This window comes from Sodiomyces alkalinus, assembly GCF_003711515.1.
Source record: "Sodiomyces alkalinus F11 unplaced genomic scaffold SODALscaffold_1, whole genome shotgun sequence".
Lineage (NCBI taxonomy): Eukaryota > Fungi > Ascomycota > Sordariomycetes > Glomerellales > Plectosphaerellaceae > Sodiomyces > Sodiomyces alkalinus.
Genome location: NW_021167079.1, coordinates 5,322,607 through 5,347,981, shown reverse-complemented (window position 1 = coordinate 5,347,981; position 25,375 = coordinate 5,322,607). Strand labels below are relative to the sequence as shown.

The 25,375-nt window shown below is 51.9% G+C and overlaps 15 protein-coding genes across 15 annotated transcripts; 7 read left to right on the top strand and 8 right to left on the bottom strand.

Annotated features, from left to right (window-relative positions):
• Positions 1-64: 64 nt before the first annotated feature.
• On the top strand, positions 65-1,842 carry SODALDRAFT_327317 (phospholipase A2). The gene is made up of 3 exons (XM_028610402.1): positions 65-441; positions 501-1,202; positions 1,352-1,842. The coding sequence occupies exons 1-3, from the start codon at positions 188-190 to the stop codon at positions 1,452-1,454; spliced, it is 1,059 nt and encodes a 352-aa protein (XP_028470955.1). The 5' UTR covers positions 65-187; the 3' UTR covers positions 1,455-1,842.
• Positions 1,843-1,905: 63 nt separating this feature from the next.
• Positions 1,906-5,646, bottom strand: SODALDRAFT_31948 (hypothetical protein). Its single transcript, XM_028609453.1, has 2 exons — positions 2,443-5,646; positions 1,906-2,325 (listed from the first exon to the last, which is right to left on the bottom strand). The coding sequence occupies exons 1-2, from the start codon at positions 5,429-5,431 to the stop codon at positions 2,222-2,224; spliced, it is 3,093 nt and encodes a 1,030-aa protein (XP_028470954.1). The 5' UTR covers positions 5,432-5,646; the 3' UTR covers positions 1,906-2,221.
• A 1,589-nt stretch (positions 5,647-7,235) lies between these two features.
• SODALDRAFT_31913 (hypothetical protein) lies at positions 7,236-8,819 on the bottom strand. Its single transcript, XM_028609430.1, has 3 exons — positions 8,481-8,819; positions 7,945-8,412; positions 7,236-7,890 (listed from the first exon to the last, which is right to left on the bottom strand). The coding sequence occupies exons 1-3, from the start codon at positions 8,704-8,706 to the stop codon at positions 7,346-7,348; spliced, it is 1,239 nt and encodes a 412-aa protein (XP_028470953.1). The 5' UTR covers positions 8,707-8,819; the 3' UTR covers positions 7,236-7,345.
• Positions 8,820-9,609: 790 nt separating this feature from the next.
• SODALDRAFT_336614 (tropomyosin) lies at positions 9,610-10,341 on the top strand (the record flags this gene model as incomplete). The annotated part of the gene is made up of 3 exons (XM_028612611.1): positions 9,610-9,627; positions 9,738-10,042; positions 10,179-10,341. The coding sequence occupies 3 exons, from the start codon at positions 9,610-9,612 to the stop codon at positions 10,339-10,341; spliced, it is 486 nt and encodes a 161-aa protein (XP_028470952.1).
• A 288-nt stretch (positions 10,342-10,629) lies between these two features.
• SODALDRAFT_319667 (hypothetical protein) lies at positions 10,630-11,372 on the bottom strand (the record flags this gene model as incomplete). Its single annotated transcript, XM_028609467.1, has 2 exons — positions 10,630-11,085; positions 11,163-11,372. The coding sequence occupies 2 exons, from the start codon at positions 11,370-11,372 to the stop codon at positions 10,630-10,632; spliced, it is 666 nt and encodes a 221-aa protein (XP_028470951.1).
• A 495-nt stretch (positions 11,373-11,867) lies between these two features.
• On the top strand, positions 11,868-12,884 carry SODALDRAFT_319666 (BIG1-domain-containing protein; the record flags this gene model as incomplete). The annotated part of the gene is made up of 4 exons (XM_028609466.1): positions 11,868-11,962; positions 12,022-12,389; positions 12,457-12,684; positions 12,745-12,884. The coding sequence occupies 4 exons, from the start codon at positions 11,868-11,870 to the stop codon at positions 12,882-12,884; spliced, it is 831 nt and encodes a 276-aa protein (XP_028470950.1).
• Positions 12,885-13,089: 205 nt separating this feature from the next.
• On the bottom strand, positions 13,090-14,048 carry SODALDRAFT_327313 (trm112p-like protein). Its single transcript, XM_028610401.1, has 2 exons — positions 13,624-14,048; positions 13,090-13,490 (listed from the first exon to the last, which is right to left on the bottom strand). Exons 1-2 carry the CDS (start codon positions 13,807-13,809, stop codon positions 13,293-13,295), a joined length of 384 nt encoding a protein of 127 aa, XP_028470949.1. The 5' UTR covers positions 13,810-14,048; the 3' UTR covers positions 13,090-13,292.
• A 257-nt stretch (positions 14,049-14,305) lies between these two features.
• Positions 14,306-15,417, bottom strand: SODALDRAFT_327312 (hypothetical protein). Its single transcript, XM_028610400.1, has 4 exons — positions 15,221-15,417; positions 15,056-15,163; positions 14,913-15,000; positions 14,306-14,850 (listed from the first exon to the last, which is right to left on the bottom strand). Exons 1-4 carry the CDS (start codon positions 15,256-15,258, stop codon positions 14,740-14,742), a joined length of 345 nt encoding a protein of 114 aa, XP_028470948.1. The 5' UTR covers positions 15,259-15,417; the 3' UTR covers positions 14,306-14,739.
• A 402-nt stretch (positions 15,418-15,819) lies between these two features.
• SODALDRAFT_347939 (hypothetical protein) lies at positions 15,820-16,585 on the top strand. The gene is made up of 2 exons (XM_028613332.1): positions 15,820-16,210; positions 16,316-16,585. Exons 1-2 carry the CDS (start codon positions 16,021-16,023, stop codon positions 16,426-16,428), a joined length of 303 nt encoding a protein of 100 aa, XP_028470947.1. The 5' UTR covers positions 15,820-16,020; the 3' UTR covers positions 16,429-16,585.
• Positions 16,586-16,831: 246 nt separating this feature from the next.
• Positions 16,832-17,798, bottom strand: SODALDRAFT_347938 (hypothetical protein). Its single transcript, XM_028613331.1, has 3 exons — positions 17,291-17,798; positions 17,108-17,234; positions 16,832-17,035 (listed from the first exon to the last, which is right to left on the bottom strand). Exons 1-3 carry the CDS (start codon positions 17,403-17,405, stop codon positions 16,945-16,947), a joined length of 333 nt encoding a protein of 110 aa, XP_028470946.1. The 5' UTR covers positions 17,406-17,798; the 3' UTR covers positions 16,832-16,944.
• A 754-nt stretch (positions 17,799-18,552) lies between these two features.
• On the top strand, positions 18,553-19,891 carry SODALDRAFT_31687 (Caleosin-domain-containing protein). The gene is made up of 5 exons (XM_028609322.1): positions 18,553-18,609; positions 18,893-18,995; positions 19,083-19,115; positions 19,226-19,589; positions 19,669-19,891. Exons 1-5 carry the CDS (start codon positions 18,581-18,583, stop codon positions 19,785-19,787), a joined length of 648 nt encoding a protein of 215 aa, XP_028470945.1. The 5' UTR covers positions 18,553-18,580; the 3' UTR covers positions 19,788-19,891.
• Positions 19,892-20,338: 447 nt separating this feature from the next.
• On the bottom strand, positions 20,339-21,136 carry SODALDRAFT_268471 (cyclophilin type peptidyl-prolyl cis-trans isomerase/CLD; the record flags this gene model as incomplete). The annotated part of the gene is made up of 3 exons (XM_028607611.1): positions 20,339-20,510; positions 20,573-20,699; positions 20,812-21,136. The coding sequence occupies 3 exons, from the start codon at positions 21,134-21,136 to the stop codon at positions 20,339-20,341; spliced, it is 624 nt and encodes a 207-aa protein (XP_028470944.1).
• A 636-nt stretch (positions 21,137-21,772) lies between these two features.
• SODALDRAFT_31636 (hypothetical protein) lies at positions 21,773-22,458 on the top strand. Its single transcript, XM_028609311.1, has 2 exons — positions 21,773-22,376; positions 22,436-22,458. The coding sequence occupies exon 1, from the start codon at positions 21,823-21,825 to the stop codon at positions 22,171-22,173; it is 351 nt and encodes a 116-aa protein (XP_028470943.1). The 5' UTR covers positions 21,773-21,822; the 3' UTR covers positions 22,174-22,376; positions 22,436-22,458.
• SODALDRAFT_327306 (hypothetical protein) lies at positions 21,773-23,647 on the top strand. The gene is made up of 3 exons (XM_028610399.1): positions 21,773-22,376; positions 22,466-22,838; positions 22,905-23,647. The coding sequence occupies exons 1-3, from the start codon at positions 22,256-22,258 to the stop codon at positions 23,440-23,442; spliced, it is 1,032 nt and encodes a 343-aa protein (XP_028470942.1). The 5' UTR covers positions 21,773-22,255; the 3' UTR covers positions 23,443-23,647.
• A 114-nt stretch (positions 23,648-23,761) lies between these two features.
• Positions 23,762-24,569, bottom strand: SODALDRAFT_31604 (mitochondrial 37S ribosomal protein SWS2). The gene is made up of 4 exons (XM_028609302.1): positions 24,526-24,569; positions 24,361-24,403; positions 24,256-24,300; positions 23,762-24,167 (listed from the first exon to the last, which is right to left on the bottom strand). Exons 2-4 carry the CDS (start codon positions 24,361-24,363, stop codon positions 23,856-23,858), a joined length of 360 nt encoding a protein of 119 aa, XP_028470941.1. The 5' UTR covers positions 24,364-24,403; positions 24,526-24,569; the 3' UTR covers positions 23,762-23,855.
• Positions 24,570-25,375: the final 806 nt, after the last annotated feature.

Sequence of the window (25,375 nt, the reverse complement as noted above, 5' to 3'; positions counted from 1 at the left end):
TAACGAACGAGGTGAAACAAGTGTACAGTAAACTCATATTTCTCTTCTTCAAACACGTTTCATCAGTCCACTTCCTATGAACTCACAATCACCGAAACAGATATAATGCATCTAGCACCTCTGGCACTTTTATACCAAACACGACCCATAACCCGTTTCTTGGACCATAGTTCGAATTCAGCTCAGAATGGGTGAACACGGGCAGGGCCTCGACTCGATTTCCAAACTGATCACCACTTACAACGAACTGAACAGCCATGTCATTGATGAGCTTAACGAGGAACCCAGTCCTCTCGAGTTCTCGAGATACGTTGCACGCAACACCCCTTTCGTCGTCCGCAAAGCCGCGATAAACTGGACCGCCTACCAGAGATGGGACGCTAAATTTCTCACCGAGACCCTCGGAGACCAACTCGTCAATGTCGCAGTCACTCCTTTTGGGCAAGCGCAAGATCACGCCCCAGCCAAGTGCTATATACACACGCTGACACTCTGTTCAGTAATGCGGACGCGCCTACTTCTCTTCCCGACGGCACTCTCGCACTCGCCAAACCTCACGAGGAGGACCACCCCTTCGCGTCCTTCCTCGGCACCATAATTAGCCAGGCCAAGCAAGATCTCTCTTCATTATCCCTCACGCGGGAACAATCAGGGGCAGAGGTCCTCTACGCCCAAACGCAGAATGATAACCTCCGTAACGAATACGCGCCCCTCCTCTCCCTCAACCATCTCCCGACCTCCATTCCGTTTGCACGCATCGCACTGGATCAGACCAGCCCCGATGCCCTGAACCTCTGGGTCGGCAACTCCCGCTCCGTCACCGCCCTCCACAAAGACAACTACGAGAACATCTACGTCCAACTCCGTGGCCGCAAGCGCTTCGTTCTTCTGCCGCCCTGGTGCCATCCTTGCGTCAACGAGAGGCCCCTGCGTGCTGCTACGTACCGACGGCAATGCGCGGACCAGGCGAGCTCCAGCACCTTGATCCTAGAGCCCGATGAAGGCGAAGACGACGTGCCGTTCGCGACTTGGGACCCGGATAACCCCGACGTCAACTCCACACCATATTCCCATCTGGCCGTCCCCATCCGCGTAGACCTTGAACCGGGCGACATGCTCTATCTTCCGGCCATGTGGTACCACAAGGTATCGCAGTTCTGTATTGAAGAGGACGAGGGATTCGTCCTTGCCGTCAACTACTGGTATGTTCCGCGCCTCCTCATCGTCATTGTCTCCCGAGTGCCCAGTCATACGACTTCCTTTTCCTTTTCATATCCCCCCTTATTCTATTTTCCCTTTTTTTCTTCTTATTCTTTCAGACTGCTCGTGTTTTCTCACCTCCGCCTCTCAGGTATGACATGGACTTCGGCGGTCCCCTATATCCCTTGGCATCATTTGTGCGCGACGTTCACCACGAGGCTCTCGCGCGTCAAGAAAACACAACTCAAAGCTAAACATTTCATTATATTCTGCATCTTCCTTCGAATCCCTGTACGTTCACCGTCCGCCTATCCCTTTATCCTCCAGTCCACATCCTCCGTTCTTCCATATAGGAGGGCCACATGCCCACCCTCTTCAACTGTGACATGACACGCGTGACCTGTGCAGACCAATCTGTCCGCTTGTAATAGCCCTTCTATGAGAATATATATGTACACGGGCGACCGTGGAGCCCCGACGATTAGATTGGTGAGCCTACGTTGAGTTGGTTCGTCATGGAGGCTATCCTTTGAGCTCAGATGAGCTTTTGACTCCATTTTCATCACTTCCCCCTGGATCCGTCTGAGGGCTGATGCGTGCCCTACGCCTTCCCGCCTTTAACCACCCGGGGTAAAGCATATATCCCACTCCAAACGCCCAGAAGCCGTTCCATCGGCCGAAGAAAAGGACCCAGTATACACCTTTGCAGTTTCACTCCTCCTTCCCTCGCCGTTTCCATGCCCTTACTCGGTTCCGGGCAATGCTGTTGAAGCCTATATAGGCGAAGCTGAACAGGAAAAAAAAAGGCAAAAAAAAAAGAAACCCAATCCAAAGTCCAAGGCAACAGATGTAGGCTCAACACTGTTGTGTTCGTCCAGTCAAATAGAGAACAGAGAACAGAGAGCAAGAGATACCCAAGAGTATCAAACTACCCATGCACAGTGAATAGGTACAAATAAGTTCAGCACCAGCCCACCATGCACCAGCGACGACGAGGGGGGGCATGACGGTATGATCTTCGTCAATTGAGGAAACCCTTGCACTGAGCCGTTCCGCAGAGGCAGGGAATACGATCCGTGCTACCTATCTCTCGCTCGAACTTGTAATCGTACGTCAACTCCTCGTCTAAAAAAAGACGCGTTCAAGTTAGCAAAAGACCACAACCCCAGAAGTTTGATTGCGAAAAATAAAAATAAAAATTTGAGAGAAAAGAAAAAAGTAAAAGAAATTGAAAGGACTTACTCCGAGCAATATCGCGGAGAGCATAGATGACAATCCGTTTGCTGCCATCCACTTTGATGATCTTGGCCGTGCAATTGGGCATGCAGCTATGGTTGATAAAGCGGGCGATGCCGCCCTTCTTGGTCGCGTCAATGACAGTGTTGTCGTCGATGCGAAACAAGTAACTGCTCCCCATGCCCTGCTTGAGGTACCGCTTCTCGCGGATCTCGGAGATCTGCTGCCTGACCTGCTCCCCGACATATTCGATGATCATGTCATCCTTGTTGATGTTCTCTTCCGTGTAGAGGCCCCAGTTGTGGATGGCTGACCGGGCGAACTTGACGGGTTTCTTCCGCTTCTTCAGTTGGTTAAATTTGAATACATCGGGATCTCCGGATGATTTCATCTCGTCCTGCAGCGCCGTGACGTGTCGGCGGTTGTTTGCACGGTTCGCCCGTGAGTTCCCCTTGGGCGCCTGCGGGACAACCGGCGCTAATGCGTCCTTGCCATCCTTCTTGACCTTCGCTTCCCGCGCTTCTCTGGCCTTTTGGACTTTGATATGATGAGGCAAGTACTTCGACTTTTCCGAGTTGAGGATCTTCTTCACCCCCTCCGTCCTGGCGCACCCAGTCGAATTAGGGACGTAGTAGCCTCCGATGCCCACGGATTCGTTGGCCGACTGTCCTGCGGAGTTCAGTTCGCGAATCCGGTTTCTTCGCAAAAGCCAGAGGAGGGGATCTTCGAGCTCAGCAATGCCAAACTTCTTCCGCAGCCTGGCAAGTTCGGGGCGGTCGGCTGAAGATAGAGGAAGGTCTTGCAATGCCGCCATGTCGGGCAAAAAGTCACCCGAAAGTTCCAGTGCTGAGACCGGGACGTGCGAGAACAGATTGAGATCTGGGCTCTCGAGGACCGGCTCCGCAATGGCCACTGCTCCCTCCGTTTTGTCCTCAACAGCGGGTTCCTCTGCCGCCGCTTTATCGATTGCCACAGGTTCGGGCTCTGGGGGCCCAGTCGATTCTTTCTTGAGTGACTCGCGCTCTTCGAGAATCTGTTTCTTTGATTTCCGTTTCGCCTTCGGCTTCTTCGCAGCAGCTTTCCCGGTTACAGTGGCGGGAGTCTCTGAGCGCGATGCGGGCTGCTCACTCAGTTCCTTGGAATCAGCCATGTCAACCTCGGGAGTCGCTTCCTCCGTGATCTCATGGACAGGAAAGTCCGTCTCAATATGGTTGAGCGTCACGCCAAAGAGCTCTTCGTCGGACTTCTTCTGCCGTTTGATGGCGGATTGGGCGTCGAGGTTAAGTTTCCGCTTCTTAGAGGGCAGGCCGCCTACTGCAAAGCTAATGTCGGTCATTGAGTCGTCCTCGGCCGGACCCCAGGAAGCGAGGTCGTCCTTGGAGCCGTCATCTTCGTCGTCAGTGCTCATGCGGCTGCGCGGACGAGACTCTGGTTCTTCGGTTTCTCGAGCGACCGACGCCCCAACATCGTCGCCTTCGTCGTCAGACTCGATGTCGCTGTCGAAAGCCTGAAGACGATGGTGCAGTGAGCGAACCGCGGTCCGTTGTTGTGGCGCTCGCCCGCGTCCGAAAGGATCCGTGAAGCCGTGGTTCCGCTGTCCCTGTCCCGTGGCCTTCGCCTTCCGAATGCGAGGCAGTGCGGAAACCTCCAGACGCCCTGTGCGCCGTTCAATAGGGTCGGCGCCTGAATTGGGAGTACCTATGCGCGAGCTCTCGTCACCAGCCTCAATGTGGAGTGACGGTGCACCGGCGGGTTCTTCGAGGTTCAGCTTTCGTCGCTTGGCAGTGTGGTTGGCAGGGTTTAGGAATGCGGTCAGTGCTGGAGCTGCAACGCGGGTTCGAATATGTTTGATAAGGTGTTCAGCCAACTCCTGAGTGATAACTTCGCACGCCGCTTTGACAGGGTCAAAGTTCTTGGCTCTCTGGCGTTTCTCTTCTTCCATGTCAAGTTCATCGTCCCGACACCTTCGATCTCTCTCTTCTAGCATCTGCGCTTCTCTCCTTGGTATTGGCTCGGGGCTTGGCGTCCGATGTCCGCGGACTGCAGCAGGCGGACCCGAGTTGTCTCGAAAGTGTGACGGAATGCAAAGCGTCATGTAAAACTGATAGTTGAAGAACTCTGTGCAGTGCGCCGATCGGTAGCAACGCTCGGCCTCCGATTTACCGGCGAGGGAATTCGAAAACACGATGTAGTAGCCAGTCCGATCGACGCGAATATCGTCGAAGACATATGCCTTAAGGCGTCTCTTCATGTGAGGAACAGTCGTGTGCATGACGGGCACTTTTGCGCTGGGGACGAAAATATACGGCTCCGCGACTAGCTGTGGTGCAATGGGCTTCTCTTCAATAAATGAATGCGGCTTGGGTGGATGCGGTTTGGGCGGATGCGGCGGCCTTCCGGCGACGCTGACAGCATGCGGTGGGAACTGCCGTTGAGCAGCAGGACCCTTGGGGGCCATGGGCGGTGGTCCTGCTATGGTGCCGAGGGCATTGGTTTTGGGTCCGGTGGGTGCTGCTGGCTTAGAGACAGAAGGCTGTTGTGCCATCCTATCCCGTTTGAGTGTCTCTTCCATCATCCGACGACTTTTCTTGCCCTCCGGGTCGAACTCCACCCGAATCTGATACGACTCGATCCGTTGTCCATGCATTGACTTGACGGCGCGACGCGCTGCATCCATGGCTTTGATTGGCACAGGTTTTGAGCGGGTGGGCAGTGAGTCTTTGTATCGGAAGGTCGCGAAGCCAAGGTAGCTTCCGGTTTCGGGATGCATTTTGTTGCTGCTCTCAGCGATGTCACCAAAGCTCGCAAAGATCTGCGAAACTTTGGAGAAGGCAATGAGGGGATTGAAGCCCATCACGACAACCTGAGTCGGGGGTCCAGGGCCAACGGAGGTCTTAGGGTCATAAGGATAAGGTCTGAGGTTGTAGGGTGTGTGCCGTAATCGAGATTTGGGCAAATGGAAGTCGGTGTTGATATAACCGAGCCTCCCACCCATTGCCAGGCGAGGGTCCGGAGGGGGGGCGTCATCGTTGTCCTATCTCAGCTCATTAGCCATCATTCTCACATACAACAAAGCGATGACGCGCCCCCCCCCTTCTCTTTCCAAACCCCTTCGCGAGGATATAGGTATAGTATAAGGGAACGTACCGCCCCAAACTCTGTGAATCTTGGTTTGGCAATCCTCATCTTATCTTTCGATAGTGTTCGGTCGAGCAATGGGTCATATGTGCACTTGATGCCTTTTCGCGATCGAGTAGGGTCACGCGCGGGGACGCGATTGATATGAGAGGATGGTGGTGGCGATGAGCCATCCAGGTGTGAGAGTGAGCCCTTGCGTGTGCTCGTCAAGTCGTCCCGATCGGAAATTTGGACGTTGAACGGTTTCGATTCAGGCCGACTTGTGTGACCTGAAAGCGATGGGGACTCTAGAGTAGTGAGAGGTGTGGTAGAGGATGCTTGCGATGTTCCGTTCGGGATGGGGTGTCGTTGATTTGTGCTGAAGATGGAGGATCCCGTGCTTGCATGTGAGCTTGCCGAAGCAACAGTGTTGAGAGTATCGCCCGACGGTGACCCATAGTCATCGGCCTGTTGTGATCCGTTGAGAAATGCTCCATCGGTCGTAGAGCCTCGAACAGCATTTGGCACATCACAAGCACCATTTCCGATTTGATGTGAGCCGAGAGAAGACGCCGTCGAGTGTTGCGTCTTGGCTTTCGCCCTTTCCCGCTCTTTAGCCCTATCCCTAGCGACACGCGGAGCCGCCGGGAAGAACTGCGCGAAGCTCGCGCTCGTGTTGCGAGTCATCGTGGGGGATTGCTGCGTCTACCTCCTCGCCCTTCCTCCAACCATCCTAACGCTCGAGGTATTAGCGCTCCAAGGCACCATGCGTTCAGAAGGAGGCAGCGATGTGAGTCTCGTTAGTCCGGAAGCTGAGTGTTGAGAAGGGTACGCTCAAACGCGACCGAGAGAGGGATGGTGCTCAAATAATGTAGCAACAACAGGGAGACAGGTGGATGGAAGAGAAGGATCTGGAAGTCGGGTGTGGCAGATCGCACTTCGCAAATAAAACCCTGAGCCACAAAACAGAAGACAAAAAGCGCCCGAAGCCACCGCGAACAGAGTTGCTGCGGGGCGATGGGGGATTGATGTGGCGTCGTTGGGAGGATATGAAGTTTAGACAAGATGGTAAAATGTCCAGCAAAAGGAAGATTGCCGAGAGAGTTGAAGGGGTGACCCCCAGGACGAGGAATTGCCCATGCGAAGCACCCTGGCTCCACGACGGGATATCTATCTGCCTGTACCTTATAGCGGAGTACCAAATGGGCCAGCGATAGGTCGAAATGTACCAAGAGGGAAAGTCTCTCGTGAGAGTTCAAAGCTAGGTCATTTGGAGCCCGCACTATATCTGCACGTGACCAGGAGGCTTTACTGGAAGAGACCCACCACAGGGGTCGCGCATTTTCGCGTCTGCTGAAATTCGATGACCGCGTTGGGGAAACTCGCTGAAAGATTGCCAAATTGATGATTGCCAACCGAACAACATCTCGTACGGAAGAATTATTATATTCCGACAGGTGTTATTCTTGGATGGCAGTATATTAATTCCCCGGTATCTAATCAACAAACACGGTATCTCATCAAACTTGGCCGACTCTATAGAACAGGCCATCACCGTCTATCGCCGTGTTGATAGATCACATTATGGTCACTCTCGGGCTGAAATGCGCCAGGAAACAAAAAGGCGGGGTTATCTATTTATTGTCGTAAAGATGTCGTGTCTTAATACCAGTAGCCCTAGACGCCTTCATCTTGGGAATTAATGATACTGACTTTGTCAAGCATAATACAAAAAGACATGCTTCCTACCCCCAAAACGCCAACTAGTCTACAACGTTGAGAATAAGACGAGTTAGGTCTCCAGTTTCAGCTCGAACTCTTCGTCTTCGTCATCAAACTCGGGCACGGCCCCGAAATCGCCCGGTTCGTCGTCCTCCGGGTCAAAGATGGAGAGGAATTCAAGGCGCGGTAATGCACGTCTATCCTGTTCCTCATCGCTCTGTTGTGGTCCCACTGGCGCCCATACGATAGTGGCGTTGGGGTCGACGCTCGTGGGCTTCGACCTTGCGGTCGCCTGGCTTGTTGCTGTTCTGGTTTCCTTTCTGGTAAGCAAGGAGGAAGCCGACCGCCCTTTGGTATATCCAAGTGTGCTTCTAGACACAGCTTCCGAAATGACGCTGTCCCCAGAAGCAGCCTTTGTGGGAATGGGGACTTTGCTTGTTCGCTTTCCGGGAAGTAGAGAGGATACTGGTCGGCGCGCTGGTGCGCTCTCGGCTGCTTTGCGCTGTCGGACTGTAGAACCGACGGGCATAGACAGAGCCGATGCCGCCTTGCGAGAGTTGATTGTGGGTGGATAGTTGCTCTCCCCGGCTTCTTTTGCCGTGGTTTCGTCAAGCTCTATCCCTAGATTAGCAATATAATCCGAGGTCCTGTTGCCAAGAGTATCCATACCTGGCATGTCCGAGATGGACCAATCCATGGCCTCAATGTCCCGCAGAATATCCACGTCGTGCTGCTTTAAGGCTTTCCGCATTCTTTGCTCGTGCTTTCGATCTTGCAGGCGCATGCCGTCCTCGCCCATAGGGTTGTAGAAGTGGTTATAGTATCCTTTGAACAAATTCCCTGGTTTGAGACCCTCGAACGTCAGGGGACGATCAGGGAAAACGTCCGACTCGTATGGCAATTCCCTGGGCTTCGGAGGCGCATATTCAATATCTAGCTCGTCTGTTGACTGACCGTTATGTACCGAAACCCTCAGAGGGTCATTCGTCGAAGCCTTCTGTTTCGGTTTCTTTACAGTCGTCTGTTTCGTCTGCGTCCGCTCGAATTCTTTGACGATATCTTTCACTCCCAAGGGGTGCCCGGTCCTCGCCTTCGCGTTCGTGGTCTTGTTGCCGAGTGGTGCGCGAGCTTGCGTTTCTGATAAGATACAAGAGATCAGTGTCTGTTTTCTTTTTCTGACAATACTTGTTGCGGCTGTTGCTTACCAGATGGTGTAACAAGATTTCGACCTGGGACTGCGTGGTTCATTCCCCCCTTGGCCTTCCCCAGCACCGTCTTTCCACCAACTGCATTCTCGTCATTGGGAACAATTCTTGACGGAGTCTTCGGGAAGCGAGCTCCGGGCGTCTTAGGGGCCAGATGTCCCTTTCCCTGTGCCTGGCGCGCCGCTTGGGCTGCGTTGACGATGTTTTCGTCTCGAATGGCGAGCATTGTGCGTGGTTTCGCCGTAGAGCGACGATAGAACTCAACTTGTTTTCCGACACAGGTTGGTGGTTCCTTGTAAAGCTTGATGCGGAGAACGGTTGATTGAACGAAGGTGCATGCCGAAAAGGAGGCCGGGTGTTTCCTAGGGTGGTTGTCACGACAACGGGCAAGCTTGGGCCCGCCCGCCAGCGACAACCACAAAACAACCCAATAATTGCGACTGTAATAATAATTAGTACGTCCGTTGAGGTTCGTTTCGGTATAAAACTAGGGACCCTAAAACTACTTCGTAGATAATTAAGTTCCCGTAGCCTGTCGCATTTATTCTCGTACTTCGTGCTTTTGCTTCACGTAACACGATAGTAGCTTTGCGAAACCTCCCGAGAAGCATAGACACATTAACCACCTGGCACATTTAATAGTGCACCCAACAGGCAGGCAGGTGGAGAGGCTTATGTTTCGTGCAAGCCAGGCTATCCTGCATGATAAGTGTAAACCCCAAGCTCACATTCAGAAAAATAACAACGAGCCGATAAATGCAGCATAGTCGCAATCTTTCATGACTTTGCATTCAAATAAATTAGAATCCACATGCTCCCCAGAAAACCGACGAAGTACCGGGCAACATAAGTTCTGTGGGGGCGACGTCCCAGGTAAATTGGACAAGTACCCCTGAACCCCCCCCCCCCCTATCGTGCTGCCTATCGGGGTTCAGCGGGGCCCAGGATGGTTTGTCTCGTCTCCAACCATTGCACGTAGAGGGGTATCAGGTGGTTTATTTCCTCCATCTTCACCACGTTTCCATCTTACCGTCTTACGAAGCACTCAGTTTCCACCGTCTTTGCGCGCTATAGCAGGCCTTTTACAAACCCATACGTTGCATCCTCCAGTTTAGCAAATCAGACTACCATGGACCGCATTAAGGAGGTAAGCCATACAGGTTCCCCTATGGTTTGCCCCACCATATTAGCCGTCGACCTAGAGGGGTTAAACAAGCAATATCACGATGCCGTACTGACCGCCATGTTCTACGACAGAGAATGAACCAGCTCCGCCTGGAGGCTGACGAAGCATCTTCCAAGGTCGAGGAGCTTCAGGCCAAGGTCAAGAGTCTGGAGCAGGAGAACCTATCCAAAGAGCAGGACATTACGTCGCTGCAACACAAGAACGGTCTTCTAGAGGCGGAGGTCGAAAAGCTCGAGAGTGCAGTTAAGGAATACAAGAAGGCCGCCGACGAGAGCACTAGCACCGGTACCCAAAACGAGTCCTTGCAGCGAAGACTCCAGCTCCTCGAGGATGAAGCCGAGGAGGCTGATCGCACCTTGCGCGAAACCAACGAGAAGTGCGTTCCCCCCCTTGGTTCTTCCTATCTACACAAAGCTTCTCACCGCCCTCTGGTGTTCGACCATCGGACATGGGTAGCCAAGTGCCGCCTCTGGTTGGTACATTTTAGACTAATAAATTACTTTCATTTCTAGGCTCCGCCTGACCGATGTCAAGGCCGGCCACTTCGAGCGCAAGGTCCAAGCTCTCGAGGCTGAGCGGGACCAGTGGGAGGCCAAGTACGAGGAGATGGCCAAGAAGCACAATGACCTGAAGAAAGAACTGGACGACCTCCAGCTCGAAATTGGTAGCATCTGATTGTCTGGACCGTGCATGCATAAACATCGCATCGCGAGGTACATTTCATTGCCTGGGGTAGAGGTATAATTTTACTACGGCATCTCCAGGCGGTGGTGGGAGACGGCTGGACTGTTCTTTCCATAATATGGTCGTATCTCGCTTCCTGAACAAGAGACACGAGGTTTTCTTCACTCCTACGGTGCTTAGAGCTGTCGAGACGGTGAGGCAACCAATTCATTCCGGCGCCTGCTAGGCAGCAGTCGTCGCTTCTGTCGCGACTAGGAGGTACGACGTTGATAGTTACCGTTACTCTTGCGTTTTGAAACGAGCCCTCTTTTTTGCCTTTTGTTTTCTTTCTTCAGTACGTCGCTCCAACTTGGTCTCGTAACGAAACTTGGGCTTCTTCTTCTTCTGCAGCCGATTCTTTTGCGGTGCCACCTTGCCGTCGTCTTGTTGTTTGTGCGATGTATCCTCCTCGTCCTGCTGTTCCCTGTCAGGCTCGTCGTCCCGGATCTTTTCAAAGCCGTCTCTTGTCACAGAGACTGCCTCCACTTTCACCGTGGTATACCGATCCTCGTCGATGTATTCGTCCTCATGGTCCACCGGCTCGTCGGCTTTCTCTTCTTCAATGCCGTCCCACTCTTCGAAATCTTCAGCCTGGATCTCTTGATCGTCTCCAGAGTCTGCCGCTTGGGCTTCTCGGAGAAGCCTGTTCACAGTCTGGACATGCTCTTCCACTTCGCGCTTCCTTTCTTCTCTGAGCTGCGAGGACAGTTAGATTTGCAGGTTTCGCCTGTGACCAAACCAAAATCCAGTAGCAAATTCAAAGGATCCCTTACCTGTTTTCTGAGCTGGAGTTTCTCTTCTCTCGCCTTCTTTGCCGCCTGTTCTTGGGCGTATTTTATGCGCTGGAGCTTGCGCTTATGGAAGCCTGTGAGGTACTCTTCGCGGGCATCGAAATCAAAGTTGACCTCTTCGACTGCCGAAATGGTCTTCCTCTTCTTCGGAGGAGGCGGCACTGTCTTTCTAATTCTTGGCTTGGCGAACATTGTTGTTGGCTTGAGTTGCTGGATTTGTCTTTGAAGGTAATGCGAAGCTCTTTCGAGATTCCTCAGCTGTAAATTTTCCTATGAGATGCAGGACCCTTGGGTTTGGGCAACTGGAACCATGTGGTATACCTTGCCAGGAGCCCGGGCTCCACTCATGGACTTGACGAGGCTCTTACTAGGTACACAGCTGTACATTGTGCATGAGCGCCACTCAGAATAGCGTACGAGTACGCGGAGATACCTTTATTAGCTAAGGTACAGTGAAGCCTACATTCCGGAGTACTGTGTACGTATCTTAAGGGACTTAATGTTATCGGGCCTGAGGACATCGATGTACCTTAGGTATTCCCCCTCTAATCAACAAATCGGAGCTAACTTGCTTACGTCTCGGGTCGAATCCAAGTTAATCGAAGCGTCTCATCCACGACAAACTTCCCGACTCAGCTTCAAAGCGTAGCATCGCCCGACAGTCATTCTGATAACGTCTGTTCAGCTATGCGTCTGTCCCGATCAGCAGGCCTTTTGGTCTTTGCGGCCTCGGCCAACGCGATTGCTGATTCTTCACCATTTGTCCTTCTTTCGACAGGGAAGTACGTAGCTCGCCTCATCCAGCCTCAGTGCCGTCTTTAACGCTGACGTCGCAACATAGATTCACCCAAGTCCCCGACGCTTCTCAGTTACAAACAAGCACCCAAGTCCTGAACTCCGTGCAGCTCATACTCGACTCTTGTCCCACTGAACGGTATCACATCGTATCCCAGCCCAACCTGCGCGCCTCCGACATCCGCGGTGCCGACGACTGCAAAACTCGCAAATTGTGCAGTGCCGCCTCAAACGACCGCGTCCGAAACACTTATAGCGTTGCCGAAGTGGTGGGAAAGATTGAAGCCGACAATCTTTCAAAATACATCCAAGCCGCTTGTTCGAACCAGGGCAGGGCTGCTGAAGTCCAAGAGACTGCCCTCCATCCCCTCCCCTCAGACCACCTTGAGCGTGAGAAGCAACTTGCAAAAAATGGTACGGTATCTACGTTGTCCCTGATGGAAAGGGAGGCCAGAGGACGGAAGTACTGACTTGGTGCCAGACCAAATCCTCGATCGGGCGCTGGACGATCTTCTGTCGTCGGATTCATATACCATCATCTACCTCTCCAGCCCAGCAGGGTCGTCGAAATCCGACGTCGACTCCACGGGTTCCATCAGTGCGGAACTGAAGAAGCTCCGAGCTCGAGCTTGGTCCGTTCGCAGACAAGATAACAGCACAGACTGGAATAATCTCCCGCTTTTTGAGAAGTACCAGTTCTTAACCCCAGGTTTGTTCATCCGCAGTTCAAAGAAGATAGTGCAGTAAAAAAATATCTGACAAAATTAAGGAATTTTTCACGGCATTGTGGTCACTCTCGTGATACTCTCGATTCTGGGCGTCGGCCTGCGTGCGCTCAGTAGCCTAGAGGTCTCGTACGGAGCCTTCGACAAGGAGATGGGACCTGCTGCTCAGAAGAAGCAAAACTGATCTCGGATCATATAACACGATGTTTGCGAGTGGGCAACTCATTCTGTATATTGTAAAACGGAATATGGAGTTACGGGACGGTCCTCATGGCGCATAATGAAAGATATAAGTGCCGCAACAGCCGCTTTTGCGCATCGGGAACGAGCAGTTCGTAATATAGGAGCTTGCGCAGGATCACGGACGCCATGGTTCCAGTCGAAGGATTGCAGGTTTATTAGAGTTCTTTTCCTTGTCATCAATGTAGCATTGTACTCTATCATAAATTCTTCTCTCCCAGTCTGAACTCCGTGAACGCCCACCATCTGACCATCACTACGGTTCGGATGTTGAAGAACGATGCCCGTCGATGCTTGTTCGCTCCGCTCAACCCTCTTCATCAATCATCATGCTCGTGACCACCTCATTTGATCACACCAGGTGACTCGGAAGCAAGAAGTTGGCGATGCCCTCCCGAATGGCGTACTCATGACCGCAGTTCCTGCAAACCAGCTTACCCTCCATGATCTGTGTCTCCACAAGCAGATGATGCAGGTCTTTCAATTTCTTCTCGTCGGCCTCCAGCGCCTCTCGGGTGGGCAGCTCAGCAGGCAGCTCGGGGAATCCCAGCTAATATAGAGAAGTAACTCCGAGTCAGACAGTCGTCTTGGTATTAGAGTAGAAAGGGGACAAGACGTTCCGGGTCTCTGAACGGAGCGACCCCGCGTCTTTGTGATTATGGTCTGCTTCTTAAACTACTTACCTCGGTGGCATTGGTTCGCAGGGCGGCCCAGTCTAGACGCGGGAGGATATTGAGAAGCATCTGCGCATTGAGCTCAATGTCGTCTTGCACCAGCTCTGCATCTTTCGGATGAAGGGGAAATGCGGCGCCGGACGATTTGCAAGACTTGACGGCGCACGTCAAGAAGTTGAGGCTTATTACCTTCATCTTCAATATGATTTCGCGGGGCGCTGATGGGTGATCGTTTGTCGCTGTCGTGTAAAGGGAACTTATACGTGGAAGGCATAAGGTACGCCGTTAGCCCTCAAGTGAAAAACATGAAATTTCGAGATTTTGAGTCTACCCCACTAGCAAGGTATTACCTCCTAAGTTATTAGGTAAGACTAAATAGCCCAGGATCGCGCAAGAGCAATTCAATTCTTCGGCAGGGGTAAAATCGAATTAAATGGGAGGGACGATGCGATGGATGTTTTCTATTGCTACCTGAATTTAGAGCGTATGTTCATCATCCCACAGAAACATCGCGGCTCTTCGTTGCTTTTGACCTTTGAGATCCGGTGCACTCTACGGAGTAATTACATAATACTCTACGCCTCTCCGGATGCCCCGTAGATGATGACTAAGGAGATGGTAGGCTTTCAGGACCATGTGTCAACAACATGCGTTTGGGGGTGCCAATCTGCGGCGTGTGATGTCATTTTTCTCCCTTCCTTACCCTCCCGAGGCTTCGGAGGTTAATCCTTCGTCAAATCTGTGCCCGTTACGTAACCGTAAAACTACGGTCTGTTCAACAATACCCAGCCTCTATAAAGACATCACAGCAATCCCGGCAATGACACTCTACACTGTATATCAGGACGCAGGCAGGCTCAGTTTAAAAACTTATTCGGAACAGGCTCAGATCCCGCATTTGGTCCCCCCATGCCAAGTGAGGTCGTACTCGGTTTTCATTCCACTGACGGGGGATGCGGCACGCCATGCCCACGACAGAACAGTGATCAACTTGTCAACACTTAGAAAGAGTCGAACATGGTTAAAGTGTCAAGGGAGTTTTGAATGAACGGCTGACTACCTACTTTGGGCATTGCATCCATATTAATCAGCGCCAAAGTCAATTCGCTACATTGGCGAGACATGTTAAACTTCAGCTCTGGCATGTCCACCCTTCGCTCCTGCCTCTCTAGCCTTCTCACTTCCGGGCTCGAAGGAGCCAGATGAGGCCTTGCCTCCCATCGAGGCAATCTCGCGCTGTTTTTATGTATCAGCAAAAGCTCCCATCGATTGGGGCGATTGTAATCATCGACACGTACCTGCTTATCAGGATCCATGCTGGCGAAACCACCCGAGTGGCTAGCTTGACCGCCCTTGCTGGCGATCTCCTGGACCTCCTCACGGGGGCTGCACTGTTCGTCAGCGTCATGGTTCCTTGTGGGCAAATTCTTGGGTGAATTACCGGTTGGCGAAGTTGCCAGGGTTGTAAGTACCGGTAGGCGAGGTAGAGCTACCTTGGTTGCTGGCTTGACCTCCCTTGCTGGCGATCTCCTGGACCTCCTCACGGGGCCTTAACTGTTCGTCAGCGTCATGGTTCCTTGTGAGCTAGCCTTGTTGGGCCACTTACCGGTTGGCGAAGTTACCGGGGTTGGTATTGTTGGCCATCGTGATAGTGCGTCGGGAAATGGGGTTCAGTGTCTGTCAAAGTAGACGAGCTGTGCCGGTGTACGGGCTAAGGTTAGAGTTTCTGATTGGGAATTTGCTGATGAGGTGAATTATCAGATGTGTGGACTCTCCCGGTGCTGGTGGCAGCCCTTATATTTCTTCTGACACCGAGTCGATGACGTCCCCAAAGAAGGAGTGACGCCCAGCCTTGATCAAGCATCATTGCCGGTCATGATGACATAACCGCAAACAACTGGAAGCAACAACCCGATCAGCAATTGCCAGAAGGTATATCCTTCCTTCCCTCATTCTCGTATCTATATATCGGCACCTGCCTACCTACCCGGTTAAGGGGGGGGGGTATAGGTCAGAGCTCGAACAGAGAATTTTGCACTAACCAAAGCCAGGACAGAGATATCGCTGTCAATATAATGTTCTAAGACTTGCGACATCCGACCAGTCCATCGGGCTCTGACCTATAACCAGCCAAACTCGGGTAGGTAGGTATGACGGATAAGACACATGAATAACAACAATCGCATGATGCAAACCTGACACCCACGATTTCTCGTTTGCCTTGACGTACTTCGCATAGAATAGGAGTGCGTGTGCTCATGAACAGGACGTCGCTCTTCGAGCCACTGGGAATAAAAGTCACCCAATGCGGCCCTTGTTCAAAACTTGTGCCTACCAGCACTTCAGTTGACCATACCGATACACTACAGGAATAACCACCATACGAAGCAGCGCAACTTCAGAAAAATGTCCAAGAACGCTTGGCAGCAGAGCGATGAGGATCCGGGTGCTCCTTTGCCCTCCGGTGCCCCCGAAGGTCAGGTCCAGGACGACTCGTATGCCACGGGAGCGAATGAGTCCGTCCCTGTACAGTCGGACGATGCCAAAGTTGAGGAACCCATCAAGACCGAGTTGGCCGACACAGACCAGCAACTAGGTGAGTATACCATCTGTGATTCGGGTTATCTTGAATCTTTCTCGCTCAGAAGCGGCGCCGTGTAAGGTGTTTTTGTCGGAAAATAAAACTAACACCAAGCCGCAGAACAAGATGAAAGGGAGGCCGTCGACAAGTCTAATATCATTCAGGAGGGTCTCCGACACGCAAAGCCCAGGGGCACATACAAGGAGCCCGACAATCAGGATCTGATGGAATGAGTCCAGCTGGAAACAGGGATGCGCAGATTGTGCAGATTGTGGGAGAGAGGGTCGATGTATGGTTAGCAGATCAAACACTAGTACCGGATCACTCTGGTTCATGTCGCTCCGGTTTCCATGGCTTGTCGATATCCAGGCAGTGGACTAAACAAGGGGGAAAAAAGGCTCTATTGCCGTTCTACTCTTCTTCGTCGTTCTTGACAACTCTTTGCGAGTAAACCTCTTTGCACTTCGTTGCAGCACCCGCAAAAGGCAGGCCCAGACGTACATGGGTAGTTGTTGCTGCCGTCGATATCACCGGTGCTCCGTTGATATCGACGGCAGCGTCACTGCTGTTCGGTCAGCTTCGACCTCGGCTCCCATAAGTCAGGGGCCAGGGGATATACGTGACACACATGCCATTATACAACAAGAATTCCAATTTCTCGTTCGTATGAAATATATCATACTACTACCATTACAATTTCCCACTACTGCAGCTCATGTCACAAACATATCTGTGTCTACAGTTTTCCATTACTGCAGCTTGTTCAATTTGTCCCTCGCGTGCTCCTTTGCTTCCTCTGATACCCCGGGGTTGCTGATGCTCGCCTTCAGCCCGCGTGCTCTATGTAGACAACACGTCGTCAGTTTCTTCATACCACAAGCTTCAGGCAGCGAGGAAAGGTCTGGAAATTACACATTGCCCGGGTCCTTCTGGTGCGGCTCTGGCCTGTCATCCTGGCTCCGGTTGGGTTTGTCGTAGGGTTCCTGGAACTCGTTCTCCAAGACCTTGCGCGAATGCTCCTTCGCCTGCTCCGATGTATCTGAACGCATCGGTGTAAGCTCTCGGCCAACTGCCGGTGTCTTCTGATTTGCTTACTAGGATTGGCGATAGTGGCTTTATGGCCTCGAGCGATACTATCCGGATCCTTCTCATACTCCTCCGAGAGAGGAACTTCCTGTTGGATGTCGCTGTAGTCGTCCTGGCTGGCCATCGTCGGTTGAAATTGCTCGCCGTGTACGATGTGATACAGGTAAACGGAGATACGTGATTGATGCGATGTGCTTGGGTAGCTGTTATCTTTGTCGATGACGCCTAGGAACGCAGCTGGAACACCACCTTGGGATATACTTATACGGGTGAGAGCCGGGAAGGCGTATTTCCCAGGCTAATATTGCTACCCCACATCATTGCAAACGTCACGACTGCCCATATCATCTGGTATGTCAGCGTCTCGTCGTGTTTATCCAAGTAATTAGTGATGTCGATATGACAACTAGAACTTGATATACATTATATTGCAAACAACTGGTCATTCACTTCTCAGTATAGTGCTATATGTGTCGCTTTACGACTGAGGCCGTTGTCAAAAACGGTAATATGGTTCTATATACTGATTTTAGTCGTGGTTGTAGATCAACTGATATTGAACTCGGAGGCTAAGCTAAGGGTAGGTATGTGCCCGAGTAGGGCGAAAAGTTAAGCCGAGGGTTGCTATAGGGCTATTTGTTAAGGTCACGTGACTAAGCACCTTAGGTAACTACGTGTATAGGAGAAAAACACTCTTCGCGATAATATAAAAAACCCTCTTAGTAATAATAGAAAAGCACTCTCTACGATAATATAATAACCCTTAATAGAAAACCCCTTAACAGAAATACTCCTTAAGGTGCTTAACGCGATCGCGAAATAGTTCGACTAATTATAATTACAGGCGTAGAGGCCCGTACCTACCCTTGGCTTGGCTTTCTTATTAGCCACGCCCCACACCTACCCTTAGCCCAGCCTCCGAGTTCAACATCAGTTTACATGTAACCTTGACCAGTCTGGGTTTTCGGTGTGTTACCGTACCTACCTTAGTAATACCACCTCAGGTGTCGTACATGTACGAAGGACTTCGTACTTTATGTAAGGTAAGGTACCTTAATGTAGTGGACCGCCATGAGATTGGGAGACTGCAACTACCTAGGTACCTATCCCCGGGCTTGTTAACGGCAGGACGCCCAGGGCGGTACCAGGGCCCGCCCCTGGGGACATGATGCTCCTGTGACGCACCCCTCTCAATAGGACGCGCAATCTCCATCTTCCTACCACCAAACGAAACATTGCGCCTCTCGGTGTTCAGATTACAACCGAGCAAATCCATGTAACGAGAGCTTGTAATCATGTATGAAGTATGGAAATCGTATACCTGGAAAGTAAGGAATTATAGAATCAGCCTGTTATTCCCCAATTCCTCATCCAAGTCAACCAACTACTCCTCAACATGGAGGAAAACAACGACGATACGATCTCGTACCTGTCAAGCCAGCCCAATGACATCGACGACGTCTCCGTCGTGTATTCCATTTCTAGCGTTCCCGTCACCGTAGCGCGGAAACCTTTTATCCAGCCCGACGATCGACAAAGGCTCCCTCATGCTGGTGGGTGGCAATTAACGTAGCAAAACTCACTGACGATGATCGAAATTGATCCTTACAGGGCCATCTGGACAGGCACTGCTAGAGCCAACATTGCCGCGACATATGCTCGGCCGAATGGCACGACTGAAGGGGACTGGGCTCGACGACATCAGCACCAAACGGTGAGTCCATGCCACAAGCCCACCACAGGGTCGTGATGTTATCCACCGAAAAAGGGGATCGAGCTCATGGTAGTCATTTCTGTTTAGGTTCTGCAGCAGCATTGCGAATTCTTCGACACGGTATGGCTTCACTCCTGTGCCTCGACGCTCGACCTTCAACCCTGCGCAATACAGTGATACAGTGACCTGGACTGGACTTCCACTGATTAGGCATGTTCTTACTCCTTTAGGACCGAGATGGCGTGATATATCCTGTTGATACCTTTCGGGGCTTTTATCGCCTCGGGTTCGGCGTCATCTTGTCCATACTCTCCGTCTTTATCATCCACTCCAATTTCTCGTACCCGACGCAATCTTCGTACATCCCGGACCCCATGTTCCGCTTGTATCTCGACAACATCCACAAAGACAAGCACGGGAGCGACAGCGGAACATACGACACCGAAGGCCGATTCGTGCCCCAGAAGTTCGAGGACATGTTCGCCAAGTATGCGGAAGGCCGGGATTACATGACAATCTGGGATGTGACGCGGCTGTGGAAGGGTCAGCGGTTAATTGCTGATCCAATAGGTTGGGGAGGGGCGTATTTCGAGTGTAAGCCCCTGGCTTGCCTCTTCTTTAGCCCTTGACTGCCTTGCCATCTACTTGGTATCGTCGAACTGATATTTGACAGGGCTTGCAACGTACATACTTCTGTGGCCGGAGGACGGTCGCATGCTGAAGGATGACATCCGTGGTGTGTATGACGGGAGCATTTTCTACACCATAGCCAGTCGCAGAGCGAAGAAGTAGATCTATATAGCGTCATCATATCGACGTTCAGCTTTCGCTCGTCCAGCGTATACTCCGTAGCGCTGGGATGGGGTCACAACTGGCGGCTAGGACATTGCTGGCGGAAGCCGAAGAATCAATGAAGTTTCGGCATTAATTCACCGTCTCCTTAGATGACGCGAAATAAAGGGTGCGTTCTTTATATACTCTCTTCATTCCCTCTCGTCCCTATTTAGCATCGCATGCCTCAAACCTCGGACTTGTCATGTGTCGAGTGTACCCGCGCGTTCCTATGCCGGATGTAGACGGCGACGAGAGCGACGACAACGCCAAAAACAAATAGCTTCTGGAAGAGGGACCAGCCTTCGGGCTCAACCTCGCTGTTGTAACCCGCCGCCCATTCGGCATTGCCATATTCATCTGCATCTGGGAGGAGGATAAAGCAGCAATCAGCCAATGGGAAACCTCCTAGAATTCTTGTTCTCGTTGCTGATTCTCAGGGGCAATGCGGAAGGACAAGAGCGCGAGCAGCGGGCGGGTTACAGTACGTGACTTTATGTACGTGTATGTGCTTAGAGTTCCACATGGATACCTTCAGGAGGGACCTCTAGCTCGCCGCTCTTGGCGATCTTGATAGTCTTGACAGGACGATCGCCAGGCTGCGTCTCGGCGTTCTCGATCTTTTCAACGATTTCGTAACCCTCGAGCACCTCGCCGAAGACGACGTGACGGCCGTCAAGCCACCTGGTGGAAGGCTGGTTAGCAACAGATAGAACCAACGGGAAGGGCGCAGATGGGAAGCTTACGAGGTGGGAACGGTGGTGATAAAGAATTGCGAGCCGTTGGTGTCGGGACCGGCGTTGGCCATCGACATGAGGCCCTTCCTGGTGTGCTTGAGCTTGAAGTTCTCGTCGGGGAACTTTTCACCGTAGACTGCAGGAGACGAATTTTCGTGTCAGCCATCAATCGCCCATTTCTGCGTGGTGTAATCAGTGAACATGGAGACCAGGGGGAAGCGCAATTGTTTCCTCCAATTTGTACTTACTGGACTTGCCACCGGTGCCGTCGCCCTTGGTGAAGTCACCACCTTGGATCATGAATTGCTTGATGACACGGTGGAAGGTCGATCCTTCATATCCGAAGCCCTTCTCGCCAGTAGCGAGGGCGCGGAAGTTCTCGGCGGTCTTTGGGACAGTCTTGCCATAGAGACCGATGACAATGCGGCCCAGGGGTTCATCACCATGCTCGATGTCGAAGTAGACCTTGTTGGTGATCTTGGGGCCCTTGGTCGCCTCCGCCGTCTGGGAGAAGAGCAGCAGGCCAACTCCGAGGAGGGCGACGTAGAAGAAGAGTCTCCGAATATCATACATGGCTGACTGAGATTCTGCCTCGTTCAATTGGTTTGATTCTGGAAATGTGAGGTTTGGGGGGGATGTGGCAAGAGGAAAAGGCCACCTATAAATGCTGCCCCTTGTGGTGTTGAAGCTACGTTTCAACTGCGGGACGGTTGTTGACCCCTGCACCATGACCAATGCGGAGCCTCTTTGATAAGTGTACGGTGCGAATATACACCGTGGCACCGCTATGAGTTGGACATCGACGAGGCTGGGCACAGTGCAGACATTGATTTTTCGTACTCAGTACCTTCGCTATGCACGGCAAGGCAGTGGAAGTGGGTACCTTAGTGGAAGGTCATGCACCGAGGTGTGGCCAACAAGTATTACTCGCTGAAGGGTATTCCGAGATCGCAACGGTTATTATACACGTATAACATTCGTGCAGCCCAGTGTATCAACCCAGGTTGTGGGGCGCATGTGCAAGACCGAATGGAAAAGGTGGTGGAATAAGGTAAAGGTCGGGCGGGGGTGGCTTAATATTAACGGCTACCTTACCTACGGTACCTTAGTACCGAACGACAACAATACAATTGTACCTACCTTAGGTAATTAATTACGTTAAGGTAGGTAGGTACAGAAGAGCTTCGTGAAGCTACACAACGGAGTAGCAGCCCCTCTATCACTCCTTTGAATGCCGGCTCTTGATCGACACAAACAAGATGGACGATAAATTACCACATTCTCGAGTTACTACAGGCTCGGATCTCGAATCCAACCTGGCTAGGCAAGTGGTCACACACCTCAAAGACGACTGCCGTTCGCGCCCTCATAGACAGCCGCGCGGGTGTTTTGCCGGATTCGCGATTTGTCTCACGATATTTCTCTTCCTTTGGCATCAGACAGGACTTTGCTCACTTCGAAGACCATTGTCGACATCTCGAGCCCCTGGCCCGGTCGAGAAGCGTGCACGCGAAATCTTATCAAAGACCCCCTTCATTGGTAAGATCGCGTCACTCATTGCCCCGACCCCTGGATTGGCTTCTTATATCCCGGTCTCAAGACGGTCATAATGACCTCCCCATCTTTGTCCGCGCTTTTTACAACAACCACATTTATGGAGAAGATTTCAAAAAGCCATTCGAGGAGGGCGGCATGGATGGCCACGTGGACCTGCCCCGTCTTCGAGAAGGGCAGAGCGGAGGAGCGTTTTGGAGTGTCTTCACTCCCTGCCCTTCAAACGGGAGCGATTTCTCGGATAAGAACTACGCCGAAAGTTAGTAGGACCCGATCTACCCGATTCCGGTGGAATTTGTGATTTTTAACTTTGACTGGACCCTCCCCTGACAAATCCACAATGGTTAGGCGTGCAGATGACTCTGCAGCAAATCGATGTGATGACACGGATCAAGGAGGCCTATCCCAAAGTATTTTCTCCAATGGTCGACAGCAGCGACGCATTTGACTTCTGGAAAAAGGGGCAGCTTATCTCACCCTTGGGCGTGGAGGGTCTACACCAGATTGGCAATTCGGTTGCCAACCTACGCCGGTATTATGAGCTGGGAGTTCGTTACGCGACCCTCACGCACAACTGCCACAACAAGTTTGCGGACGCCGCAGTTCTCGAGAATCCGACACGCAAAGCCGAGCCGTACTGGGGCGGCGTGAGCCCCCTTGGCCGCCATCTGGTCAACGAGATGAACCGGATTGGCATGTTCGTGGACCTTTCTCATGTGAGGTGAGTCTTTGGAATTGGGCATGTCACTTGAAGGGGAACAGTTCTGAATTGAAACCTGCCTTCCAGCGAGGATACGATGGTAGACGTGCTGGGAGACAAGGACTGGCACGGTAGCAAGGCACCGGTCATCTTCTCTCACAGCTCGGCTTTCAGCATTTGCCCCCATCCCCGGAACGTTAAAGACCATGTCCTGGAGCTCGTCAAGGCGCGGGACTCCCTGGTCATGGTCAACTTTATGCCAGACTTCATCTCCTGCGTCGACAGGGGCAATGAGAACGGTCTTCCTGACCTTGTCCCCGAGAATGCTACCCTGGCGCAAGTTGTCAGACATATCTTGCATATCGGGAACCTGATTGGGTTCGATCATGTGGGAATTGGCTCCGACTTTGATGGCATTCCGACAACGCCGGTTGGGCTAGAAGACGTGTCCAAGATTCCCGACTTGGTTGTCGAGTTGCTGAGACAAGGAGTGAGTGGCGAGGACGCAGCTAAGATTGTAGGGGGGAACTTGCTCCGTGTCTGGAAGAGAGTGGACGCTGTCGCCTTGGAGATGCAGTCACAGGGTGAGCCGGTTATGGAGGATGATCTGCCTAATCTTATCTAAGTTGGATAACATAATTATTGAGGCTACTGCAAGAGACAGGCCTACCAAAGAAAAGAAAAATTCCCTCGATTCGATCATCGCAGGGGAGACGATAATTTTGGATTTCAAAGGACAGACAGGCCAAGTATCCACAGGGCGCACATAGAAGAGAAGCCTGCTGGTGTACAAAACGACAAGACCCCCTGCTGTGCAGACGGTCAAGACCGAGAAGGATTGGTAATCTAGTAATGGTTATTGTACAATCGCAATGCGATGAATCGTTTGTCGTACATGAACACCATCTCCGAGAGTCGGTCCAACGAGACCCAAATTCGCCAAAGGCGGTGCCGGATGCTTCTGACAGCACGAAGCCTTTTAGCCCAACCCAAACCCAATATCCTCTTCGGTACTCCGTACCATCCGTACAACCAGCCTCATGCCCTCCGCTCGATCCTGTTTAACTTCTTCGCCGTCTCGATCTGTGTCCTCGTCCTCTGTCCCCTGACGGGTAGGTTCATGGCATGGCGCCTACCCCTGTAGCTGCCCATGTCCTTAAGACGTTTAATGTTCTCTCGCATGATCTTCTTTGCGTCGGATTCGATGGTCATGCCCGAGAGCTCGGCGGTTAATGATGTGACGGTCTTTGGTGGGAGGGAGCCGACTTTGGCGAGCGGGTGGATGGAGTATTTCGCGAGAATGCGGGCCGAGGTGCTGGGACCCAGGGCGTAGAAAGACTCGAGAGCTTTCTGTGAATAGAACGGGAGGTTAGCGGCTTCGAGAACCGTACAAGTCTATGACTTTCCAGACGCCGGTGGATGATGGTTCGAGTCGTACCTTCACGAGCTTGCGCTCGGAGAAATTGACGCCTAAGATGAAAACCTACGCCATTAAGTTAGGGCTTCGAACAGACAAAATATGGGACCGAATGCTTCAGCTTACCATCCTGACTACCTACGTCGCGTCAGAACGTTCTTCATATGTCCTGGTTGTGACAAAATGAGAAACCAAGGATACGACTACGAGGGCTTCGGAGTCGGGCGACGATGCCAAAAACTTGAGTCCCGGAACTTACATAATCACCGACATGAATGCTAGGGTACGTACCTGAGAATTTACTCTGTACCTCAGTTCTGTCACTTGGTCGCAGCTGATAGCCAAGAGCTCCTCCTGGTGCGCGAAACGGAAGTACTTTGTACTTCAGAGACAGTGGCTCTTTGATGTTGATGTTTTGACAGGGGCCCATTTCAGTGGGCTATTAATAACTACAGGGAGTCTTAGTGCTGAGCTGCGGACCGAGCATGGCGACCATAGGAGCAACCAACCAATGGGAGTCCTTACCCATATAAGCCAGGCGTCGACTTCCACTGAGAACTTGCAGCAGAAGACCCCTTGAATGTCCATAACCAAAGGACCACCCCCTGACCCAATCGCTCCAGGAATAGCCCCCCGTGAGGCCTCAAGACTTCAGCCCAGTCCGTCAGTCAGCCCGCCCAGAGAGCTGGGCTCTTCCTAATTAGCGTACTCCGTATTAGTGGTGAACGCACCAACCCTGGCCCGGAGGATTGCAGCATCCCAGACGCAACCAACAACACGAGCACGTCTTACTACTCTCACATTTTCAGATCTTTACTGGCAATTGTCCCTTTATTCCCAACATTGACACGATCTTTCGACGATCACCTTGTATCACCAATTTCAACAGTAAATTCCTTATTCTTTTTGAATCCCCCGTCATCATCAGCTTAAGCGTTCGACACGACCCAGAAACCGACGCGATACCTTTCCAAACACCGATATTCTTTTTCCCCTTGCTTCGTCCAAATACTTCGTACAATCTGCATATTACAGCGGCAGATACCATACACGAATCACGTTTTGCTGCGAGTCAGCACTTTCCTTCTTCTCCTTTGTTTTCGCTTGTCTTCACAGGCACCTGTATAGCCATCGTGTTGCC

Coding starts and splice junctions, on each gene's coding strand:
- SODALDRAFT_327317 (XM_028610402.1), top strand. CDS start 188: ATGGGTGAACACGGGCAGGGCCTCGACTCGATTTCCAAACTGATCACC. Junction 442..500: donor GTCGCAGTCACTCCTTTTGG/GCAAGCGCAAGA, acceptor CACTCTGTTCAG/TAATGCGGACGCGCCTACTT. Junction 1,203..1,351: donor GTCCTTGCCGTCAACTACTG/GTATGTTCCGCG, acceptor TCCGCCTCTCAG/GTATGACATGGACTTCGGCG.
- SODALDRAFT_31948 (XM_028609453.1), bottom strand. CDS start 5,431: ATGGGTGGGAGGCTCGGTTATATCAACACCGACTTCCATTTGCCCAAA. Junction 2,326..2,442: donor TCTCCGCGATATTGCTCGGA/GTAAGTCCTTTC, acceptor GTCTTTTTTTAG/ACGAGGAGTTGACGTACGAT.
- SODALDRAFT_31913 (XM_028609430.1), bottom strand. CDS start 8,706: ATGCTCGCCATTCGAGACGAAAACATCGTCAACGCAGCCCAAGCGGCG. Junction 8,413..8,480: donor AAATCTTGTTACACCATCTG/GTAAGCAACAGC, acceptor GTATCTTATCAG/AAACGCAAGCTCGCGCACCA. Junction 7,891..7,944: donor GTCCATCTCGGACATGCCAG/GTATGGATACTC, acceptor ATCTAGGGATAG/AGCTTGACGAAACCACGGCA.
- SODALDRAFT_327313 (XM_028610401.1), bottom strand. CDS start 13,809: ATGAAGGTAATAAGCCTCAACTTCTTGACGTGCGCCGTCAAGTCTTGC. Junction 13,491..13,623: donor TGCGAACCAATGCCACCGAG/GTAAGTAGTTTA, acceptor TCTCTATATTAG/CTGGGATTCCCCGAGCTGCC.
- SODALDRAFT_327312 (XM_028610400.1), bottom strand. CDS start 15,258: ATGGCCAACAATACCAACCCCGGTAACTTCGCCAACCG. Junction 15,164..15,220: donor CCCGGTAACTTCGCCAACCG/GTAAGTGGCCCA, acceptor CGAACAGTTAAG/GCCCCGTGAGGAGGTCCAGG. Junction 14,851..14,912: donor GCATGGATCCTGATAAGCAG/GTACGTGTCGAT, acceptor ACATAAAAACAG/CGCGAGATTGCCTCGATGGG.
- SODALDRAFT_347939 (XM_028613332.1), top strand. CDS start 16,021: ATGTCCAAGAACGCTTGGCAGCAGAGCGATGAGGATCCGGGTGCTCCT. Junction 16,211..16,315: donor CGACACAGACCAGCAACTAG/GTGAGTATACCA, acceptor ACCAAGCCGCAG/AACAAGATGAAAGGGAGGCC.
- SODALDRAFT_347938 (XM_028613331.1), bottom strand. CDS start 17,405: ATGGCCAGCCAGGACGACTACAGCGACATCCAACAGGAAGTTCCTCTC. Junction 17,235..17,290: donor AGCCACTATCGCCAATCCTA/GTAAGCAAATCA, acceptor CGATGCGTTCAG/ATACATCGGAGCAGGCGAAG. Junction 17,036..17,107: donor CAGAAGGACCCGGGCAATGT/GTAATTTCCAGA, acceptor TTGTCTACATAG/AGCACGCGGGCTGAAGGCGA.
- SODALDRAFT_31687 (XM_028609322.1), top strand. CDS start 18,581: ATGAAGTATGGAAATCGTATACCTGGAAA. Junction 18,610..18,892: donor GGAAATCGTATACCTGGAAA/GTAAGGAATTAT, acceptor TGATCCTTACAG/GGCCATCTGGACAGGCACTG. Junction 18,996..19,082: donor GACGACATCAGCACCAAACG/GTGAGTCCATGC, acceptor ATTTCTGTTTAG/GTTCTGCAGCAGCATTGCGA.
- SODALDRAFT_31636 (XM_028609311.1), top strand. CDS start 21,823: ATGGACGATAAATTACCACATTCTCGAGTTACTACAGGCTCGGATCTC.
- SODALDRAFT_327306 (XM_028610399.1), top strand. CDS start 22,256: ATGGATGGCCACGTGGACCTGCCCCGTCTTCGAGAAGGGCAGAGCGGA. Junction 22,377..22,465: donor GGATAAGAACTACGCCGAAA/GTTAGTAGGACC, acceptor CACAATGGTTAG/GCGTGCAGATGACTCTGCAG. Junction 22,839..22,904: donor GTGGACCTTTCTCATGTGAG/GTGAGTCTTTGG, acceptor CCTGCCTTCCAG/CGAGGATACGATGGTAGACG.
- SODALDRAFT_31604 (XM_028609302.1), bottom strand. Junction 24,168..24,255: donor CCGAGCGCAAGCTCGTGAAG/GTACGACTCGAA, acceptor TTCTATTCACAG/AAAGCTCTCGAGTCTTTCTA.